General features: G+C 37.3%; 3 protein-coding genes across 5 annotated transcripts; 2 read left to right on the top strand and 1 right to left on the bottom strand.

Annotated features, from left to right (window-relative positions):
* The first annotated feature begins 960 nt into the window (after positions 1 to 960).
* On the top strand, positions 961 to 3,588 carry cUnh7orf25 (chromosome Un C7orf25 homolog). Of its 3 annotated transcripts, none has more exons than XM_084119095.1 (2): positions 961 to 1,056; positions 1,659 to 3,588. In XM_084119095.1, the coding sequence occupies exon 2, from the start codon at positions 1,677 to 1,679 to the stop codon at positions 2,994 to 2,996; it is 1,320 nt and encodes a 439-aa protein (XP_083975221.1). In that variant the 5' UTR covers positions 961 to 1,056; positions 1,659 to 1,676; the 3' UTR covers positions 2,997 to 3,588. The 3 variants fall into 3 exon arrangements, with proteins under 3 accessions (XP_083975221.1, XP_083975222.1, XP_083975223.1); XM_084119096.1 differs by having other exon boundaries at positions 964 to 1,098; XM_084119097.1 differs by having other exon boundaries at positions 990 to 1,209.
* Positions 3,589 to 4,587: 999 nt separating this feature from the next.
* Positions 4,588 to 10,157, top strand: ralab (v-ral simian leukemia viral oncogene homolog Ab (ras related)). The gene is made up of 5 exons (XM_084119541.1): positions 4,588 to 4,996; positions 7,358 to 7,550; positions 7,631 to 7,839; positions 7,915 to 8,089; positions 8,437 to 10,157. Exons 2-5 carry the CDS (start codon positions 7,449 to 7,451, stop codon positions 8,557 to 8,559), a joined length of 609 nt encoding a protein of 202 aa, XP_083975667.1. The 5' UTR covers positions 4,588 to 4,996; positions 7,358 to 7,448; the 3' UTR covers positions 8,560 to 10,157.
* Positions 10,158 to 10,246: 89 nt separating this feature from the next.
* On the bottom strand, positions 10,247 to 12,218 carry mplkip (M-phase specific PLK1 interacting protein). Its single transcript, XM_084119549.1, has 2 exons — positions 11,760 to 12,218; positions 10,247 to 11,539 (listed from the first exon to the last, which is right to left on the bottom strand). Exons 1-2 carry the CDS (start codon positions 12,093 to 12,095, stop codon positions 11,342 to 11,344), a joined length of 534 nt encoding a protein of 177 aa, XP_083975675.1. The 5' UTR covers positions 12,096 to 12,218; the 3' UTR covers positions 10,247 to 11,341.
* Between the last annotated feature and the right edge of the window lie 6,379 nt (positions 12,219 to 18,597).

Genomic DNA, 18,597 nt, shown 5'->3' with positions numbered 1-18,597 from the left:
GGCCTATATATATATATATATATATATATATATATATATATATATGTGTGTGTGTGTGTGTGTGTGTGTGTGTGTGTGTGTGTGTGTGTGTATATATATATATATATATGTATGTGTATATAGGCTATACACACAGTCACACACACATACTGTATATTGTGTTTTACATTAAGTGATTTTTAGGAATAATAAAAGGTACACACACACACACACACACATACATATATATATATATATATATATATATATATATATATATATATATATATATATATATATATATATAATAAAAAAAATACATTCCAAAAGTGTCTAGTTTTATATTCAATTAGTCGCTACTTATTCCTGTGCTATAAGGCTATAGTTGTGATAAGTAAATATATATAATATTGATCGTATACCTATTTCAGTTTTACTAGTAGCATTTGTAGGCTACTATAGGCCTAACTATTTATCATGCTACCATGACGATAGTTGCTAGATAAACCATTTTAATAATTTATTTGAAACAAACATATTTATTCAGCATTAATGTGTATCTAATATCATATAAACTTAGTAGCAAGATTTTGATTTAACTTTAATAGAAGCAAAAAAAGTACAAAAAAAATATAAGAGACTGAAATAATTGAACTTAATTGCTTACTAGTATTTAAAAAATAATACTAGTAACATAAAAACAGGTACTATTTATTCTAAAGGAAGGCCCTAATGGTAACTTTCATATAAAAAAAGTAAAATGTCTAATGAATGCACGCCACTATGTGAAGAAAATCCGCAGTGTGTGCAAAATAGACTAATAAAGGCGGACTTGTATATTTTGCAAAATATGTCATCATCAAAATATAAAATTACAAAATATACAATACGTTTGTCCCGAATATGTCACATGTGAAACAGTATCAAACAATTCATGCAATTCATAACCTCCAAGCTAGGTGGCAACACAAACTCACTAACATTATGACAGCGCTGCTTGCTTCTTCTTCGTGGTTGAAAAAGCATCAGGCAAAAGAACACAGAAGAGACAGAACTTGCCTTTAACCTGTACATGCTGTAAGTGTATATCAGATAACTTCGCTTTTCTTCAGCTAAACGGTCAGTTGTTATTCTTCTCTTATTAAATGCAAACAGGAGGAAGTGTGACTGGTTCGTAGAAAACCATGGCTTTAACCAAGCAAGCTGACATGTCCACGTATTTATGAGCCGGTGTGTAAAAACAGCGTGATAATTTGTGCACTAATTGATATTCTCGTAAGAATGTTAGAAAGCTATATCTTTATATATGTTTTATCCTATAGTGTTTTGTTAAAACCACGTCTTAGCGCACTATTCGTTTTCCTAGCACTTCTTTAGTGCTCATATAAGTAACTGTTATGCTTTAAATATTGCTGTATCCTGCTTTTGCTGATATTAATGGTTTATATAAAAAGCGAAATTGCTTTGGGAGATTACCTGGAAGATCTTGTGTATTACCCTGCCATTTATTTTATAAATTATACCAAAATCCGGAAAATTATTGATGATTTAATTATAAATATTCTAGTAAAAAAAAAGATATATATATATATATATATAGAGAGAGAGAGAGAGAGAGAGAGAGAGATTCTTGTAGCTCTGTGGTCATTATTTAAACCTTTTTCATTCTCATTTTGTAGGAATAATGTTTAACAGCAATGGCTACTTACAACACGCTACAGGACAGGATCAGAGTAGCCAAGGAGCTGCTTGAGCAAGTGGACAAGATTTGCAGTCGACAAGGCCGTGAGGTCGAGGGACGTGCTAAACTGTGCAGTAAGCTCCGAGCTGAGCTCAAGTTCCTACAGAAGGTGGAGGCCGGCAAGGTTGTGATCAAGGAGTCTCACCTGCAAAGTACCAATCTCACTCATCTAAGGGCCATCGTTGAGTCAGCCGAGAATCTAGAAAATGTGTTGAGCGTCCTGCACGTGTTCACCTATGAGGGACCTGATGGACAGAAGCAGACGTTGGTAGTCGACGTGGTGGCAAACGGAGGACACACTTGGGTGAAAGCCATCGGGCGCAAGGCGGAGGCACTACACAACATCTGGCAAGGCCGTGGCCAGTATGGGGATAAAAGCGTGATCCGACAAGCTGAAGATTTCCTTGAGGCCAGTCAGCAGCAGCCTGTGCAGTACAGCAACCCTCACATTATATTTGCCTTCTACAACGGGGTTTCCAGCCCTATGGCAGACAAGCTCAAAGAGATGGGCATATCTGTGAGAGGTGACATTGTTGCTGTTAATACAATGCTCGAAGGTGGAGAGGAGGAGGAGGAAGAAGAGGAGGAAGATGACAGTGAAGACAAACATTGTGGTGTGGAAGAGGGCCAGGAGGGAGAAAATGATTTTTTGGTTGAGGAAGAAGACGACGCTGAAGACGACAGTGACGATACAGACCTCATGCACACCCGTGTTGATCGAGACACCATTGTGGCCAGCCTTGCCTTCCCTACTGAGGTGAAGGTAGATGTGTGCAACAGGGTGAACCTTGACATCACCACTCTGATAACTTACGTGTCCTCCCTCAGCCACGGCAACTGTCACTTTACTTTTAAAGAGGTGGTGCTGACAGAGCAGGCCGCACAGGAACGGCAAGAGAAGGTCCTGCCCCGGCTGGAGGAGTTCATGAAGGGAAAAGAGCTGTTTGCCTGTCATTCTGCAGTTGAAGATTTCCGCGTGATCTTGGATACGTTAGGAGGCCCGGGAGAAAAATCCCGAGCTGAGGAACTGCTAGCCAGACTCAAAGTGGTTCCGGACCAGCCGTCTGAGCGAACCAACCGCTTGGTTGCGAGCTCAAAAGTGAACCGTAGATCACTGATGATCTTTGGGACGGGGGACACGCTGCGGGCCATCACTATGACTGCGAATAGCGGATTCGTTCGCGCTGCTGCTAACCAGGGTGTGCGATACAGCGTGTTCATCCACCAACCTCGCGCACTCACTGAGGGGAAAGAATGGAGAGCAACTCCAATATGACTGAAGGGCTGTTAAAGTAATAACATGTCAGCAATTAAGAAGGTTATTGCGTAAGATACGGGGAGATTTATATTGTGTAAGAGATGGTTAGAGTAATATGTCATGCTTAAAACCAGACACTTGTAAGAGAGCCACTACTGTATACTCGCAAATAAATTGCACGGCTGACGCAGACACTCAGCAATGTTTCTGTGGCTCTTTATGTAAACTCAGTGAGCTCAGTGCCTCCCTCGAAGGCAGCATTTCCATGCAAAGCCAGCAGAGATGTCAAATTAACCAAATGTATGATTAAATCATAGCTTATAGTGTCAAAAACAGTTTGAACAAAGGCATATACTTTCATTTCAAAGCTCTTGACTAAATGCCTAGGGTGTTTTTCTTTTCAATTTCTTTTCACGCACCTGATATTTCTGATTTAATCTTGACACGTAAATTTTCATAAGAGTACAAAATAAACACTCTTCAGATGGATTTACCTCATGAATAATAATAATCTCTGTGATTAATTGAAGCCCAGCCATGTTGTGGTTTTACTGTAAAATGATACAAAGTATTTCTATTGCAAATAAATCCTATTCTTTTGATCTTTCAATTCATCATAGATCCCTGAAAGAAAATATTAAGCAGCACAACAGTTTTTAACTGTGATGATGTTTGTTGAGCTGCAAATCAGCATATTAGAATGGTTTCTAAAGGGTCATGTGACTCTGAAGACTGGAGTAATGATGCTGAAAATTTCAGCTTTGACATCACAGGAATTACATTTTAAAATATAAAACTATTTCACAATATTACTGATCTTATATTTTTTGAATAAAAAAATGCAGCCAGGGTGAGCATTAAAGACTTATTTCAAAAACATTACAAGCAGTTTACTGACAAGAAATTTTTTGAACGGTAGTTTTATAAATATTATGATGTTTTATATATATAAAAATGTATTTAATTATATAACAAAATATTAAAACAAGTGTTTTTTGTTTAGTTTTTTAAACGGCACTTTAAAAAAAAAAGAAACGAAATATATTGTTCAAAAAGGGTGGGACACTTTCTGGTTGTCAAACTTTGTGATCCATGTTTATCATTGATATGAACGACACCGGTGGTTATTCTGCTATAAGGTACCTGTGTACTCGAGGAGAACTGGCTTCATACATCCACGAAAAATGACCTTGAGACCAACTGATTAAAAATAATCGAAAAAGTGCCTTAGAAAAGTGAAGTTAGCCCCAGCATTAATAATTCGCAGATGCCACTTGCATCTAATGCAATGAAATTCAGATGATTGAGATAAATGTTTTAATATTTAAAAAAAAATAACTTCTAATCCTTAATTCATTATGTTACTTATGATTCTATTTGAGAGGAACTAGAAAGTTACTCACACAGCCCAGCTCACCATCACCATGGCCTTATGAGAGAGATCTATAGAATCTGAATGGTTGAATGCCAACTTGATAATCGGCATTTATGGTTAGAATTTTTATTTTTTTTGTTGAACTACTATAATAATAATTCTCCATTCATTTTAAAGGCTAGCCTTGCCTATTAAAATAATGCTCTTCCTGACAGTGATGTACAGTTTAATCAGGAGACCTCTAGGTGGACAATTATTGTGATAACGTCTCAAAACATAACATGCTAGTTTGCGTCTCTACTGTACAGTCGATACTGTAGTAGACGTATAATCGACAAGACAAAAAGTTTAAAGATGAAAGAAACAAGGCTAAAATTGTTTTGTTTTGAAAGTAAACCCTATGACGGAGACGTAACGTTAACCATCGAGTTATGTGGCGTACATTCAGGTCTTAACATACGAGCACTTTTTTTCTTGTTGTAATTCAGAATTAACCTGGTAGTCAGTGTGAAGAAGACCAAGCCCAGCCAGCCGAAGCTGACAGCAGTGCTGCTCCCTTCTGAGTCATGCACTGAAGCATAACAAATCTGCCCGCAGCAGCAAAGCTAACAAGACTTCAAACTCGCGAGCTCATGCTCATTTGGTAAGTATCTGATTTATACACACATTTCTACAACTTTTATTGTATTAAAGACTGCCATTCGTTTAATTTGTTAGATGGCTTAAAAGACCACCACGTATTAAAGCAGTAGTGTTCCCTATTAGCTGTGGAGTGCTAAAACGAAATCCTCTCTTAAACACGGAAGTGGCATTTAGCGCGCTGTCAGTATTTAAATATAACAGGAAAATCACTCGTGATTTTACTTCCAAGAGCTCGCGAACTACAGCAGCCCATCGTGCGTGTCATTTCGAAATGATTGAGTTAACTTAGCTAGCTAGCTCGGCAGCAGGCATTAGCTCTACCAATGAGCACTTTTCTGAATCAATGTTGTCGTTATTCCCTTTTTGAATGATGCTGTTTGAATGACACAGCAGGCCGTTGAAATGATTCACTCACTTGTGGCTATTGAATGAATTAAGTCAATTCAAGCGAGTCTTGTTTTCCTGTAAACGACTGTACATGCGGAACAGGTGTCAAATATCACGTGCTTGCATTGTAAGCCATTATTTAATTGTTGAGGAATGTATCACGACCCTATAATTAGTTTTTATTTGTCAGAAATGGGTCCCCGCACCCTTATCACTGTATAAACTGTGATTTTAAAAGTACACTTTTTACAACATCACAGCTGTCACGTGCACGTCGAGCTGTTAGTATTGCCCCAAAGGAAACAGGTGATGTGATGTAGCCATCGTAAATTATATTTACATGTACTTTTACATTATTATAGTGAATCTCCCAAAATGAAATGCTTGTAGAGACAAATTACAACACGTTTTAGATTTGAAATGATACTGCTGCTAGAGATGAAGGCCGTTATTAGAGAACGTGTATAGTTATTCTTATCATAGGCTAGTATTTACACTTTCAGTGTGCTAAAATTGTACCTTTTTGGGTAAAACAGCTTTTCACTGGGGAAGTACCCTGAAGAAGGGAACTTTGCCTTATTTACTCCCTAAGAGGTGGATATCAATACCTCAGAGTAGTATTAAACATCTATATCTGCCCATAGAGTGTAAGCTAACAAGTAAAAACATTGTATGACAGAAAATGTTACTTTTGAATCAAAGGATATCTTTTGATAAGGTACTTGTTTCATCTGACAATGCCGTCTGTATGAATTAACAGAAGGCCATTTTATCAACACTGTATTGAAATATTCACCGACCTGTAGTCTTTGGTCCAGAAATATTTAGGCCTACTGCTTTATTGCCAGTCCTTAAATTGCAACCTGGTAACATTCTCGTCTGTTATTCAAATGAACCAGTGCCACAAACAAAAGCCTACTGAGGCACCTTTATAGAAATGTGATGCCCCATTAGTCAAGTGCTCATTTGAATTTTTAATTTTTTTACCCCCTCACTCTTTGTACAAACAAGCTGTTAATGTGGGGTCAATCATGTAAAAGCAATCAACTGTACTGCATGCATCATGTAGTTTACCATTAGCCACTGTGTAAACTGAGTAAACCTTAAACAGATGCTGTAGTTAGCAGTCTGCACTTGAGTCAATAGCTGTAATCCTATATTATTGTCTAGTAACTCCACCCATGATTTCAGGTTTTTAAAGAGGATTTTTTTTTCTATATATAATTATTACATACTATCAGATTACACCTTTAGCCAATAGTCTCACAATCTGGACAGTTGGCTGACCTTAAGGCTAATCTCTCAGTGTTTTTAAAGTTAAAATTGGATTTTCTTGGCTACATGGAAGCCAATTGATTCCACATGGATGTACATTTGTTAGGAATATTTAGAGTGATGGTTCACCTTAAATGCTGTCATCATTTGCTCACCTTTTATGACTTTTCTATATTCTGTAAACAATTAAAAAGATATTTTGAGGAATGTTTGTTCATACAATGGAGGTCGATGTTCACCAAAACTGTTTGGTTATCAGCATAAATACCAAAATATCTTTTTAGTAATACAGGTTCAGAACAACAGAAGGGTACGTAAATGATGACAGAATTTTAATTTGGGTGAACTATCCCTTTAACTATTGACAGTCCTTTAAGAGAATCTGAGTGAGCAATGATGTCAGTGTCAGTTAGGAAGGGAACCGACAAATGCTATGCTAGCCTTAATGAGAAGCCTCATTGTTTTAGCATTTTCTCAGAGGATGGAAAAGAAAGTAGGCCTGTGTTTTCATCATTACAGGCAGGGTCGGAAAGTTGATTATTCATAAAAAATCAGCCCAATCATGTTTGACTGACTTAAAAGGGTGCAGGTATATATTATTATTAATGAATGTCGGTAATTGCTCCTGAACAAGTACAATACCAGTCTTGCATTGTTAAAAGTTTCACAAGCTTTAACATCTGCTGTGTTCTTCTCAAAGACCTTCTTTCTAGGGTTCCCTTAATACCCATCTACCTCTGACTTTTCACTACTTCATCACTGCACTGCCACCTGTCTCATTGCTTGAAGCCATGGCTGCTAACAGGAACGCTTTGGCCCTTCACAAAGTGATAATGGTGGGCAGTGGCGGCGTGGGCAAGTCAGCACTAACACTGCAATTCATGTATGATGAGGTAAGACTTAATATTTTGGTATTTCACAGTGTGTAAATTGATTTTACCCATAAAGTATAATTATGCTGGTCTCTTTCAAGTTTGTGGAAGACTATGAGCCCACTAAAGCTGACAGCTACAGAAAAAAGGTGGTTCTGGATGGAGAGGAGGTCCAAATCGACATCCTCGACACGGCTGGACAGGAGGACTACGCTGCCATTCGGGACAACTACTTCCGCAGCGGAGAGGGATTTCTTTGTGTGTTCTCCATTACAGAATCTGAATCCTTTGCTGCAACTGCTGATTTCAGGTAGAGAAACGACTTTGAAACTGATGATTAATATAATACCAGTCAAAGTTTTCTCATTTTATCTCTAAACTTCAGAGAACAGATTCTTCGGGTGAAGGAGGAGGATAACGTACCTTTCCTGCTGGTGGGAAATAAGTCAGACTTGGAGGACCGACGGCAAGTCGGGGTTGAGGAGGCCAAGGCGAGAGCAGAGCAGTGGGCAGTCAGCTACGTCGAGACTTCTGCCAAAACCCGTGCCAACGTAGATAAGGTAGGCCTGGTTTGGCGACCATTACATGTGATCCTTAAAGGAATTGTTCACCCAAAAATGTTATTTGTCATCATTTACTCACCCCCATGTCGTTTCAAACCCGTATGACTTTCTTTCTTCTGTGGAACATAAAAGAAGGTACTTTGAAAAATGTTTAAAATACAAAAACAGCCCCAATTGACTGTCATTGTATCAAAAACATTCTTCAAAATATCTTCTTTTGTGCTCCACAGAGTCAGCCAGTCAGTCATACAGGTTTGGATGACATGATGACAGAATTTTCATTTTTGGATGGATTATATTTCTTCTTCAATGAGACATTCATACAAACTTCATAATCTTTCCAGGTGTTTTTTGATCTCATGCGTGAGATCAGAGCCAGAAAAATGGAAGATGGCAAAGAGAAAAATGGAAAAAAGAAGAGGAAAAGTTTGGCAAAGAGAATTCGAGAAAGATGTTGCATTTTATAACAACCGAGTCGCACTAGAATGTTAACATCTCTTCTCTACCCTTCCACTGCTTTAAAAAAAAAATCCATCAGGTTCCATCACTCTCCAGTCAACTGCTGGAGATCACCTCTTAAAAACACATCTAAGTCAACAGTCTTTGTCTGGTTCTTCGATGGGTATAAGTGGACAGAATATCAGATATGCATTAAAATGACAAATGGTGTCAAAGGTCTGACATATCAGATTAGAACATTTCTCAGCTCAAGCACACCATAAAAGACTACTATAATGATTTTAACTTGTAACTGGATTCCGTTCACTTTAGTTACTTTTAGTTAAGTGCGAGTCCATTGAGTGCTGAACACTAACACTACTGGGAAAATACTACTACTCCAAGCTATTTGTTACGAAGTTCACGGTGTGTTTTTAGGATTAAAACCACCTGTTCCGTTTCAGTTCCTAAAGTAAAGCCTTAATGTTAGAGTACACAAAAGTGGGTGTTAAGCTCTGCATGAATGCTTTTAGGCAACTATCTAAAAGAAAATTACAGCTATATATATCTTTGCCTAACATAGGCATTGCTAAATACTTCCTAAGACAATGCGCAAATGATCAAAAACAGCTAAATATCTAATCAACTCAAGAATTAATGGAGTTTATAGAAATTTAATTGGCTCTTTTAACCAAAAACTTTTGTTTGAATTCAAACACTCTAAAGTGTAAAAGGCCATGCATTTCAGAACATTTGGCATCGTCCTTTATTTCATCTTAATATCCTAAGTGCATCAAACTTGTTTCAAATATGTGATTTAACAAACTAATCTCTCATGCATAAAATATTTATAGTCAAAAGGGCTTATTCACTCATCCCTGTGTGCATGGCACCAGATTTAGAGGTTTTGTTTGTGCTTTTCTATGGGTCCCAAATAACACATGGATTTTGCTATTTAGAAATGAGAGCATCATCTAGCTTGAGTCAACTTTACTGTGAAAACGGGTTGGAATGTTTTATTACACAGACTGAAATGTGTACTTTATTAGAACTTATATGCAATTTAAATTTTCTTGCAACTTTTATCCTGTGTAATTATATTTTCTATTGTAAATTAAAATGTTCAGAATTTTAGTTATTTTGTGGGCAAGAGCATATTGCGAAATCATACTCGCTCATACTAAAACTAAGAAACTGTAAAAGGGCTGGATATAATCTGCATTTCAGACAAAAGAAAACCGTCACCCTTTGATGAATGGTTTTGAATAAGCACATCCATGTGTAAATAAATGTGATGTTGAAAGTTTATTTCCACATTATTCTGGCTTCTACCAAATATTGTTCTTTTGCAGCTAAAACACTGCTTCTTTTAACTGTCTTTACCTAAATCTATGTGTGCACTGTGGCTTTTGCGAATTTTTTCGTTCTTTCAGTTTTATCTGTCATAGTGGGTTAATACCCTTCAACAAAGCTCTTGATTGGTCTGTTTGTGTGGTGAGTGTGCCATGGGGCAATGATGCTGACTTATCAATGGCGGATGCCTCAAGAAACCCTTCATTACTTGTGTAAAAAAAAAAAGTGACTGACTTTGAGTGCTAAATGTTTACAATACAAGACATTTTAATATAAGCCTCTATTGTTTGAGTCTTTCTTATTACTTATACAAGATGTAATGTCTTCATTTCATTCTATATTTTGGGTGTCTCTTGGCAAATGCTAAACATGCAGGAATCTGAATGCTAAATAAGGTAAGGCCAAATTATAAGCATTATCAAAATAACTAGCTGACAACCAAGACGAAAAAAACTGACATCTCTAATGTAATACAACAGCAATTCTGGTGATACGAATGTTGAATGAAAATGAAAAGCAAACATTTAAGCATACTAAACTTGTTTCTGTTACATTAATAAAAATCTATTTTGTAGACATGAGATTCATATGGTATATCCTACAGCAAAACGTGTAATTACTGAATTACAACTTCCAGAGACGTGTAGTAATGTTATGGTGTTTTATCTACATTATCTTTGAGAAACCACATTAAGATTAACTTTGAAGATATTAAACATGTTTTTACTAGTAAATAAAGCGTAACAGATTTCCACTTTCAATGTTTTTTTTTTTTTTTTGACAAGGACGGTATTGCATTTCAAATTTTAATTAAATTTGGCTTATAATTCAACAATGGTCCTTTGTGGGCCATTTATAATGACAATGTCTGTTATCAGATTTAATATGCAGAAAAGAAAGCCATAGATTTTAATAAAACCAAAAAAGTGTCACCAAAAATTAAAAGTTTAAAAAAAACAACAGTCCATAGAAAATTAGGAAAGGAGCCAAACCTACAAATACTTGACCCGTTCTATTTAACAGCACACAGTCAATACTGAGAGGTAGGTGGATGTGGTGATCAGACATCTCTTTTGTTAGACTGCATTTTGAGCTTGAAGACATATTCCTCTGAATTCAATGAAAGATTTGCAAACTCCATGGGAGTGGGCCAGAGATGGCAAACTACTTTCAATAGGCTGCCAGTTACAAACGCACCCCATTTTTATGATCCTGACGTTGAAGTGCAGATATAAAAGTAAAAGAGAAGGTCTCTTAATACAAGAAAGTACATATGATTTTAAAAAATGCTGTGGAGTCAGTTTCTCAAGAATTATTGCTGGTGAATCCTGCCTCAGGTCCATGTGTTCGTCTGGCTCCGTTTGACTTTAAAAGTTTAGTGCACTACAGCTGCACTAAATAAAAAGCACTGTTCAGTGACTTTTGCCGCTCACTGAAGTTAGAGAAATGTACTGTGTTTTAATTGTAGTACCTCCCTTGTCTGCTTGTATTGGTTTGTTTGGAGTTGCATTTAGACTGAGTTTGTGTGACTGAGATAGGCTGTAGTTCAGCCCAGGGATCTTGAAGCATTGATGGTTTGTAAAACTTTTCCATATCATTTGTCCCTCTCTCCCTGCCATGCGCTGACCCAAATGGTGTGGATGTCCGTGGTGAACCCTTAAGGAGAAAATTATCATGCAGAAAGACGTTAAAACGACCACATTTAATCAGAGGTTATATTATAGTGTCTTAGCCAACAACAAAATATAAACGCACACAATTCGCAGAAATTAATTCGGATCAGAGCAGCAGAGTGCTGCAAAGAGGCGAAATCACAGCACATAAGACTGCTTAAAAACTACAATCGCGCATTTGTTCCTGAACACGAGTGAACTACCTGATATCCAGCGTGTCGCCCGGGACTCTCATACGGCGAGCGTCTGAACGGTGCGCCTCGGGGACTGGCGTTCGATCTGTGCGGTGTTTGACCCGGAGACTGACCGTTATTATATTTCCCACCGCCCCTGCCCCTATTACCACCAAACTCTCTCGGTGGGGTATTGGGAGAACACGGCCCAAATCTCGGTCCAAACGGCGGCGGAGGGCCGGAAAATGCCCACGGAGGCGATGGAAACATGCTCCCTGTCCTGTCGTAAACTGGAGGAGGGCTGCGGAAACCTGCTGCCCGTGGACCCGAGCCCTGGCGGGGATGGCGAAACTGTGGTCTTTGCATCCTGTCGTAGTATTTTCCTACACTGTTTCCTAAACCTCAAAGGACGACTGTATTTATAACCTGAAGCTCCTAAACCTGTTTTCACTTAGCATAGCAATACAGAACGACCCGGAATAAGAATGGTCTCTCGACGATTATCATTTGAATACAACATTGAAAGACTCGATACTGCCACCTATTCTCACGGAGCGTCAAACGCCCACACACGAAAGTACCGTTAAGCACCAACCATCTAAGCAAAGTTTCAGTGTAATTCACACACTCATTACCTCAAGTAGGCTACTTGCAATAAACAAGAAACTTTGTCCAACACTGGGCATATATGTTAGTGTTTGCTGGTAGCCTCCAATGGACAAACAGTTTTCCTTGTTTATTTTCTATGCACCTTCAGAGCACTCCAAAATGAGTTTATGTTTATGCATTCCCTGTGAATAAAACCCACGACCTTGCTGTTGCAAGCACCATCACTATAATCAGAAAGGCCGTTGTTGATAAACACTACTGGTCCACCAGAGCGGAAATTCATGCATGGTCTCTGCTGGACTTCACCAGGGCCTTTTATATTTGTAGCCCACCTTGGAGATAAATGTATACATTTTGAGGCTTCCTTACATGTAGACATGAACATAATCTGATGTTCCTGAACACTTCATCGATGGGTAGTTATTTTTATCCCTTCATAGTCCCACTTTTTCTAAAAAAATTCTCCTTATGCTTCATGCAACAAATACGCTGAAGTAGCCTACAGTTTAAAATAAAACAGGCTTCATATTTAATAGTTGTCTAAGACCGACCTCAAATGTTGAAATTGAAAACTCATGTCATGGAAAACAAATGTAAAGTTCCTGGGAAGATTTATTATTAATATCATCATTATTATTTTTATTGAAAGAAGTCTGGGTGTTCACTTCTCTTTATGATTTACTCTAAGCTATTTGATATTATTATTTTTTTTTCATTGAAAGCGGTCTGAGTGTTAATTTCTCTTTATGATTTACTGTAGGATATTTGTGAGAGCCAAGTTGTTTCTCTTCAGCTGTCAGCAGAGGTCAGTGTAACCATTACACAGTCCTGTTAGAAGATTAAGCAGTGCGCTGATTCATGTGTTTAAAGTGGATAAGCCAATATGTGCAGTAAAATAATAGCAAAACATAGCTGACATAAAACCACTCTCTGAGTGGGAGGGGCCAGGGCTCCTGTGGTTATGAATATTCCTCTGTTGAGGTCACATTTGTGTTTTATTAGCTGTGCTCTTGAAAACAGATCATAATTCATCATTGACAAAGTTTTATGCTGAGAGGATAAGAAGTTGACAGTGAGGAGCAATTACACTTTCTCACAGAGTTCTGATTGAGGACTGCTGATGGATTGAGTTCTCAAGCGTGTTTTCTTTTTATTCAGATCAAAGCTCTTGTGTCATATTTTCATCGGTGGAACTGTGTTTGGTTTTGTTATTATTTCATTTGGACATCAGTGAGCAGAGAAAGTGTGGCCTTAAAAGGCATTCTTAAGCTTGAGAAATTTAGTTTTGGGAACTTAAACCAGGACTAATGGCTGCAGTGAGAATACACTGGCACTAGAATTTTCTAATTTTCTCTATACCGAGTAATTCAGAAAAAGTAATGTAAGTTTGTGCAATGTCAGTTTTCTTAATTGATCATATGGGACTTTAGACTGATGTGCAGCACAAAACTTCAACAGATGTTAAAGTCACTTGGTTGCAAGTTTAGTTTAGTTGTAACATTGCATTACAATATTACAACAAATGTAAGATTAGCCTACTGTTAAAAGCAGTCAAAAGATATAAATGATGCAGCTGAAATCCTACAGTTCTGAATGTAAACCTAAATCATGATGTCAGCTCATGTTGATGCTGTTTATTAAATTGTTTTTCAGTGTTGGAGATTTATCAGTTTAGACATAAGATTGGCAGCCAACTGTAGCATTTTTCTGTCCTGCCTGGGAAAGACAATGATGACCATTTCTGGGCCAAAGATCAGACGCAGGCTTGACTGGCATGGCAAAAATAACAAGAAAGTAAATGCACAAAAAAGAAAAAAATGCAGACATTGCAGAGGCATATTTTGTCTACAATACATGAGGGACAAAATGTTTTATGGGACAAAACTGTCACTGAAGTCATAGGCCAACTCATTGAGAAACAATGTGGCAGTCAGATGAACCGTGTTCCCTCTTAAGTCTCTCAGGCAAGTGACCTATTTCCTCCCACCCTAGATTTTGCTCATGCTCTAGCCCTCTGGTTCCCATGTTTTCAGAGTTCCCAGACTAACTTTGTCCCACCTCAAATGCCCCTCCATCATCAACTCACTGAAGGTTGGTCACTTCCTCAGTTTCCTAATTTACACCTTCAGTTCTTGTTATGATGCGAGTACTCTTAACAGAATGTGGTCTATAGAAAAAAAAATTGGTTATTGCTTTATTATTTTCCTTGAATTTTATTGGTCGAGCAGCAAACCAAGAGTGCCATACAGTCCATCCAGTAGATGTTGACAAGTGACCATCTTTATGAGTGAATCTTTCATTCAATCCTTTCTTTTAAAACACTGATTCATTCAGGAAAAAAAAAGTTACTATCTGCATCCGAAACCGTGAGTATACTTCTTTTGAACAAGTGATTACTTTGCAATGAATTTGTCATGTTGTCATTGTCATGTGACCTATACCAGCATCAAATGCTTCACTTCACTGCCATCTACAACTTCTCTCCTCTGGTCTCATGGGAGAGTAAGCATAAAGTGTCCATCGAATGCACAATCTCACCAGAAATATAGGTCAATCGGGAATTTTTATACTGTTTTTTGAATATTGTGAATTCGGACATACTACTCATTCAGACATACTTTTCACATACTGTTTTTTGTGAACTATATAATAGGGAAGTATGCAAATGTGGATGCAGCTTACAACTTTAAGCGAGTCTGAATCATTCATTCAAACGATTCGTTCAAAACACCCATTCATTCAGAAACATAACAAGTGTCTGTCTTTATAGGTGTGTCATTGAATCATTCACTGAAACAATTCATTCAAAACACTGATTCATTCAGAAACTAAACATTTGAATGATGTCTTTAAGACTTTATCCCCTCGTTTCACAGACAAGGCTTAAGCCTATCCCAGACTAAAATGCATGCTTGAGCTGTTTTATCTAAAAGCAACTTTCACTGACATTTCATAAAACATGTCAGTGTTTTGTCTCAAGATGCACACCAGTTATTTTCTTTTTTTTCTAAGGCATGTTTATAAAAGATACTTAGCCTAAATGTCCTATCTGAACTGAACTAATCTAATCCTGGCTTAATCTAAACCCTGTCTGTGAAACCAATGTCTTTACGAGTGAGTCATTGAATCAATCAATCAAACGATTCATTCAAAACACGATTCTTTCAGAAAGTAAACACCTCTACTGTGTGTTGTCTGAAGATATTGTTTAATAATTGTCAATACTGCTTAAAAATTGTCTATTACGGCATATTAACTTTTTTATTATTGATTTGTTATATAAAAGCACTTCCACATATTACTTAAGATATATATTTTTCTAGTTTACAAAGAAGATAATATGGAGCTTCTCATGTTACTTTGAGTCTCTAGAGGCCATCTTTTCTTCATTATGCTATAGAATAGCTGTATCTGTTTTACTGGACCAACCCTTTGTCACTATTAATGTCTTTAATATCAAAAGTAAAAGTCAGCTGCAAGAGTTAAGATTCTTTCCAACTTTCAGTAGAACCAAGAAATTCTTGCTCCTGGCATAGAGGAGATGATACCATGTCCCAAATCATCCATCCATCCATCCATCCATCCATCCATCCATCCATCCATCCATCCATCCATCCATCCATCCATCCATCCATCCATCTATATTAATGCCATGTCAGGCCTTTTGTTATTGTCAGGCCTTTTGTTATTTAATGGTTCTTTTGGAATGTTTTGGCTTTAGTTCATGGACCTAGCTTGAGGCAATTGCTTTGGGAATGTGCTAGAGAGAGCGACAAACTTGTTTGTTGTTGGGTGCCATTGGTCTCGCTATAGCGAAGGGCTGAACAGTACCTCGGCGCAGACTATTTATCTAGAGTTCAGAATCCTGCAGCATTGGTATACTCATGCTCTAATAATCAAATCTCGTCATCTGGCTTCATGCTTAATTGGTCACATGCTATTCTCACAGCTTCTCTCTGGCTGCTTCATTCTGGATTCTTTATGGCACTTCAAACTTTGTGACACTTCCCATTTGGTGAATGGGAAAATTATGCAGTGCACTTAAATACCTATAAATGTGAAATGCTCATTCTTCAGTTTCAGAGGAAACTAGTGGATCATGATGAATGGTGCTGTTGTTTGTGGACTCTTAATGGAATTGGGGAGCTCTGGGGATCTGTTACAGGAATTGGAGGAGTTCAGGGCAATAACAGATCTCAGGTGAGCAGTAGCACCTGCATCCATCAAGAGTTCAGCAGACTAAAACTTTTTTCAGTTAATCCTCTTCTAGGCATTGTCATTTCTTTTTTTTCTCCCTTCTTTTTGGCAGCTGCATGTGCAGAGCCTCTAATTTTTTTTATTTGACCCTGGAGAATTTTCACAGATGCCGTGAGACTAAAATCATCTTGTTTCCTTCAGTTATTCAACATGGTCTCATAGCACGTAATGCCTGCGTCAATCATTATTCCACCTAATAACACCTAAAATTCCACCCACATTCACTTTACAAATCTCATGGAAATGTATTTGAAATAACATAGCATCCTTGTGATATCAGATAAATGCTTGAGAGTTGAATTCTGGGAAGAGTGCAGCAGTCTGGTTAAGATAATGACTTGAATATTCCTTAGAGTGGAATTATCATCTTCCTTTGTCCTATCCTTCACACACACACACACACACAAAAACAGCTGTTTTTATTCCAATCGTTTAGAAAGATCTAAACACACCTGTTTGAGCTTTAGGGTATTATGATGATATTTTACTAATTTGCTTTGTGAGCACATCCAGACTGATTTTTGCAGGTGTGTGTGATACAATTGAAAAAGTTTCTTGAACAACTTTATGATGTGCTTCATGAGGGCTGGGATGAAATACCAAACTCGTGATTTATATGTAGCCTAACTTTGTTTTTTCACTTCACAAACAAACCTCTATTCTCTGACAAATAATGCACTCTTGAAATACCATCCCTTTGATGTGTAATACTGTTTCATTAACACGTTTGTGAAAAGAAAGAATGTATGTGTTAACAGATTAATTGATCAATGACAATAAGTGTATTTTTAGACCAATTAGGACTCAAGCCAAAATAGATGCTGGTACGTCCTCTCTGTCTGGATTAGAGTTAGCAATCGGTTATGTGAATAGCTGCGGAAAATGCACTCGGCTTCAAAACACGTCCGTTGTTATCTGTGTGGCAAACGAGAGATGGGGTCATGCAGGAATTTTTCCAAACAAAAGAAAATAGTTGGATAGCTGCAGATGGATCAAATAATAGTTTAGTTAATTTTACATAACAGGATAGTTTGGGATCTTAATATGACTGCCAGATAAATGCCCAATCTTGTGTATAATGGCTCTAATGTTATATAAAATGGTGGCCCAACTTTGTCCTGTCATCAACATCATTTCACATCTTTATGAATTTAGCGCTATACACACATTATGATACTAACAAACACTGTTTCATATGTTACACTTGTTAGAAAACCAACTCTGTAAGGTGTGTTTCATTAGTACACAGTGTGTATTTATACAGCTTGTAAAGGCAATTATTGGAACCAATGGATTTTAATGAGTGTATTCAATGAAATATAAGGAGGTCAATAAAAAAACTTAATTTAATCCAGCAGATATTGAGGAATGAAGGTAAAAGTCAATATTTTATATGACGATCACATGTACCTGCCTATATGACAAGTGAATGTTTTATGAATGAATGACTGACTGACTGACTGACTGACTGACTGAATGAATGAATAAAATGTTGAAAAGATGACTTGTAGCAAAATCTCTCTTTTTATCTCTCTATTGATGATGTAAGCATGTTTGATGGACATCTAATAGCCAAGCATGTACTTTCCTCCTGCTCCTGGTATGATAATCAAAAGGCGTTTCTGTTTTGTGATAATGCAAGGATTTTGCCATTCCGAATCAATGTGCAGGCTAAGAACAACACTAAAATACTTACTGTGGAAGTTTATGTTCATGCAGACCCAATTTACCTTGGACAAGAGTTGTTGCTATATCTGATAAAGAATGAATGGTGGGCACCACCCTTTTCCTGCACTGACAGAGTGTTTGAGGGACTGAGCTTAACAAAATATCCAAGAAAAACGTTATTACAATTATTTTGTATATATAATATATATTTAGATATATTAGGGGTGTAACAGTACACAGAAGTCAAGATTCGGTAAGTACCTCGTTTTTGGGGTCATGGTTTGATATGAGTTGATATGAAAATGCAGCACAATATCCAATACCCAATACCCAA

The sequence above is a fragment of the Abramis brama genome (genome assembly GCF_963993115.1).
Source record: "Abramis brama genome assembly, chromosome: 7".
Lineage (NCBI taxonomy): Eukaryota > Metazoa > Chordata > Actinopteri > Cypriniformes > Leuciscidae > Abramis > Abramis brama.
Note: the sequence above shows the minus strand (reverse complement) of the source record. Positions and strands in the feature narration are given on the sequence as shown.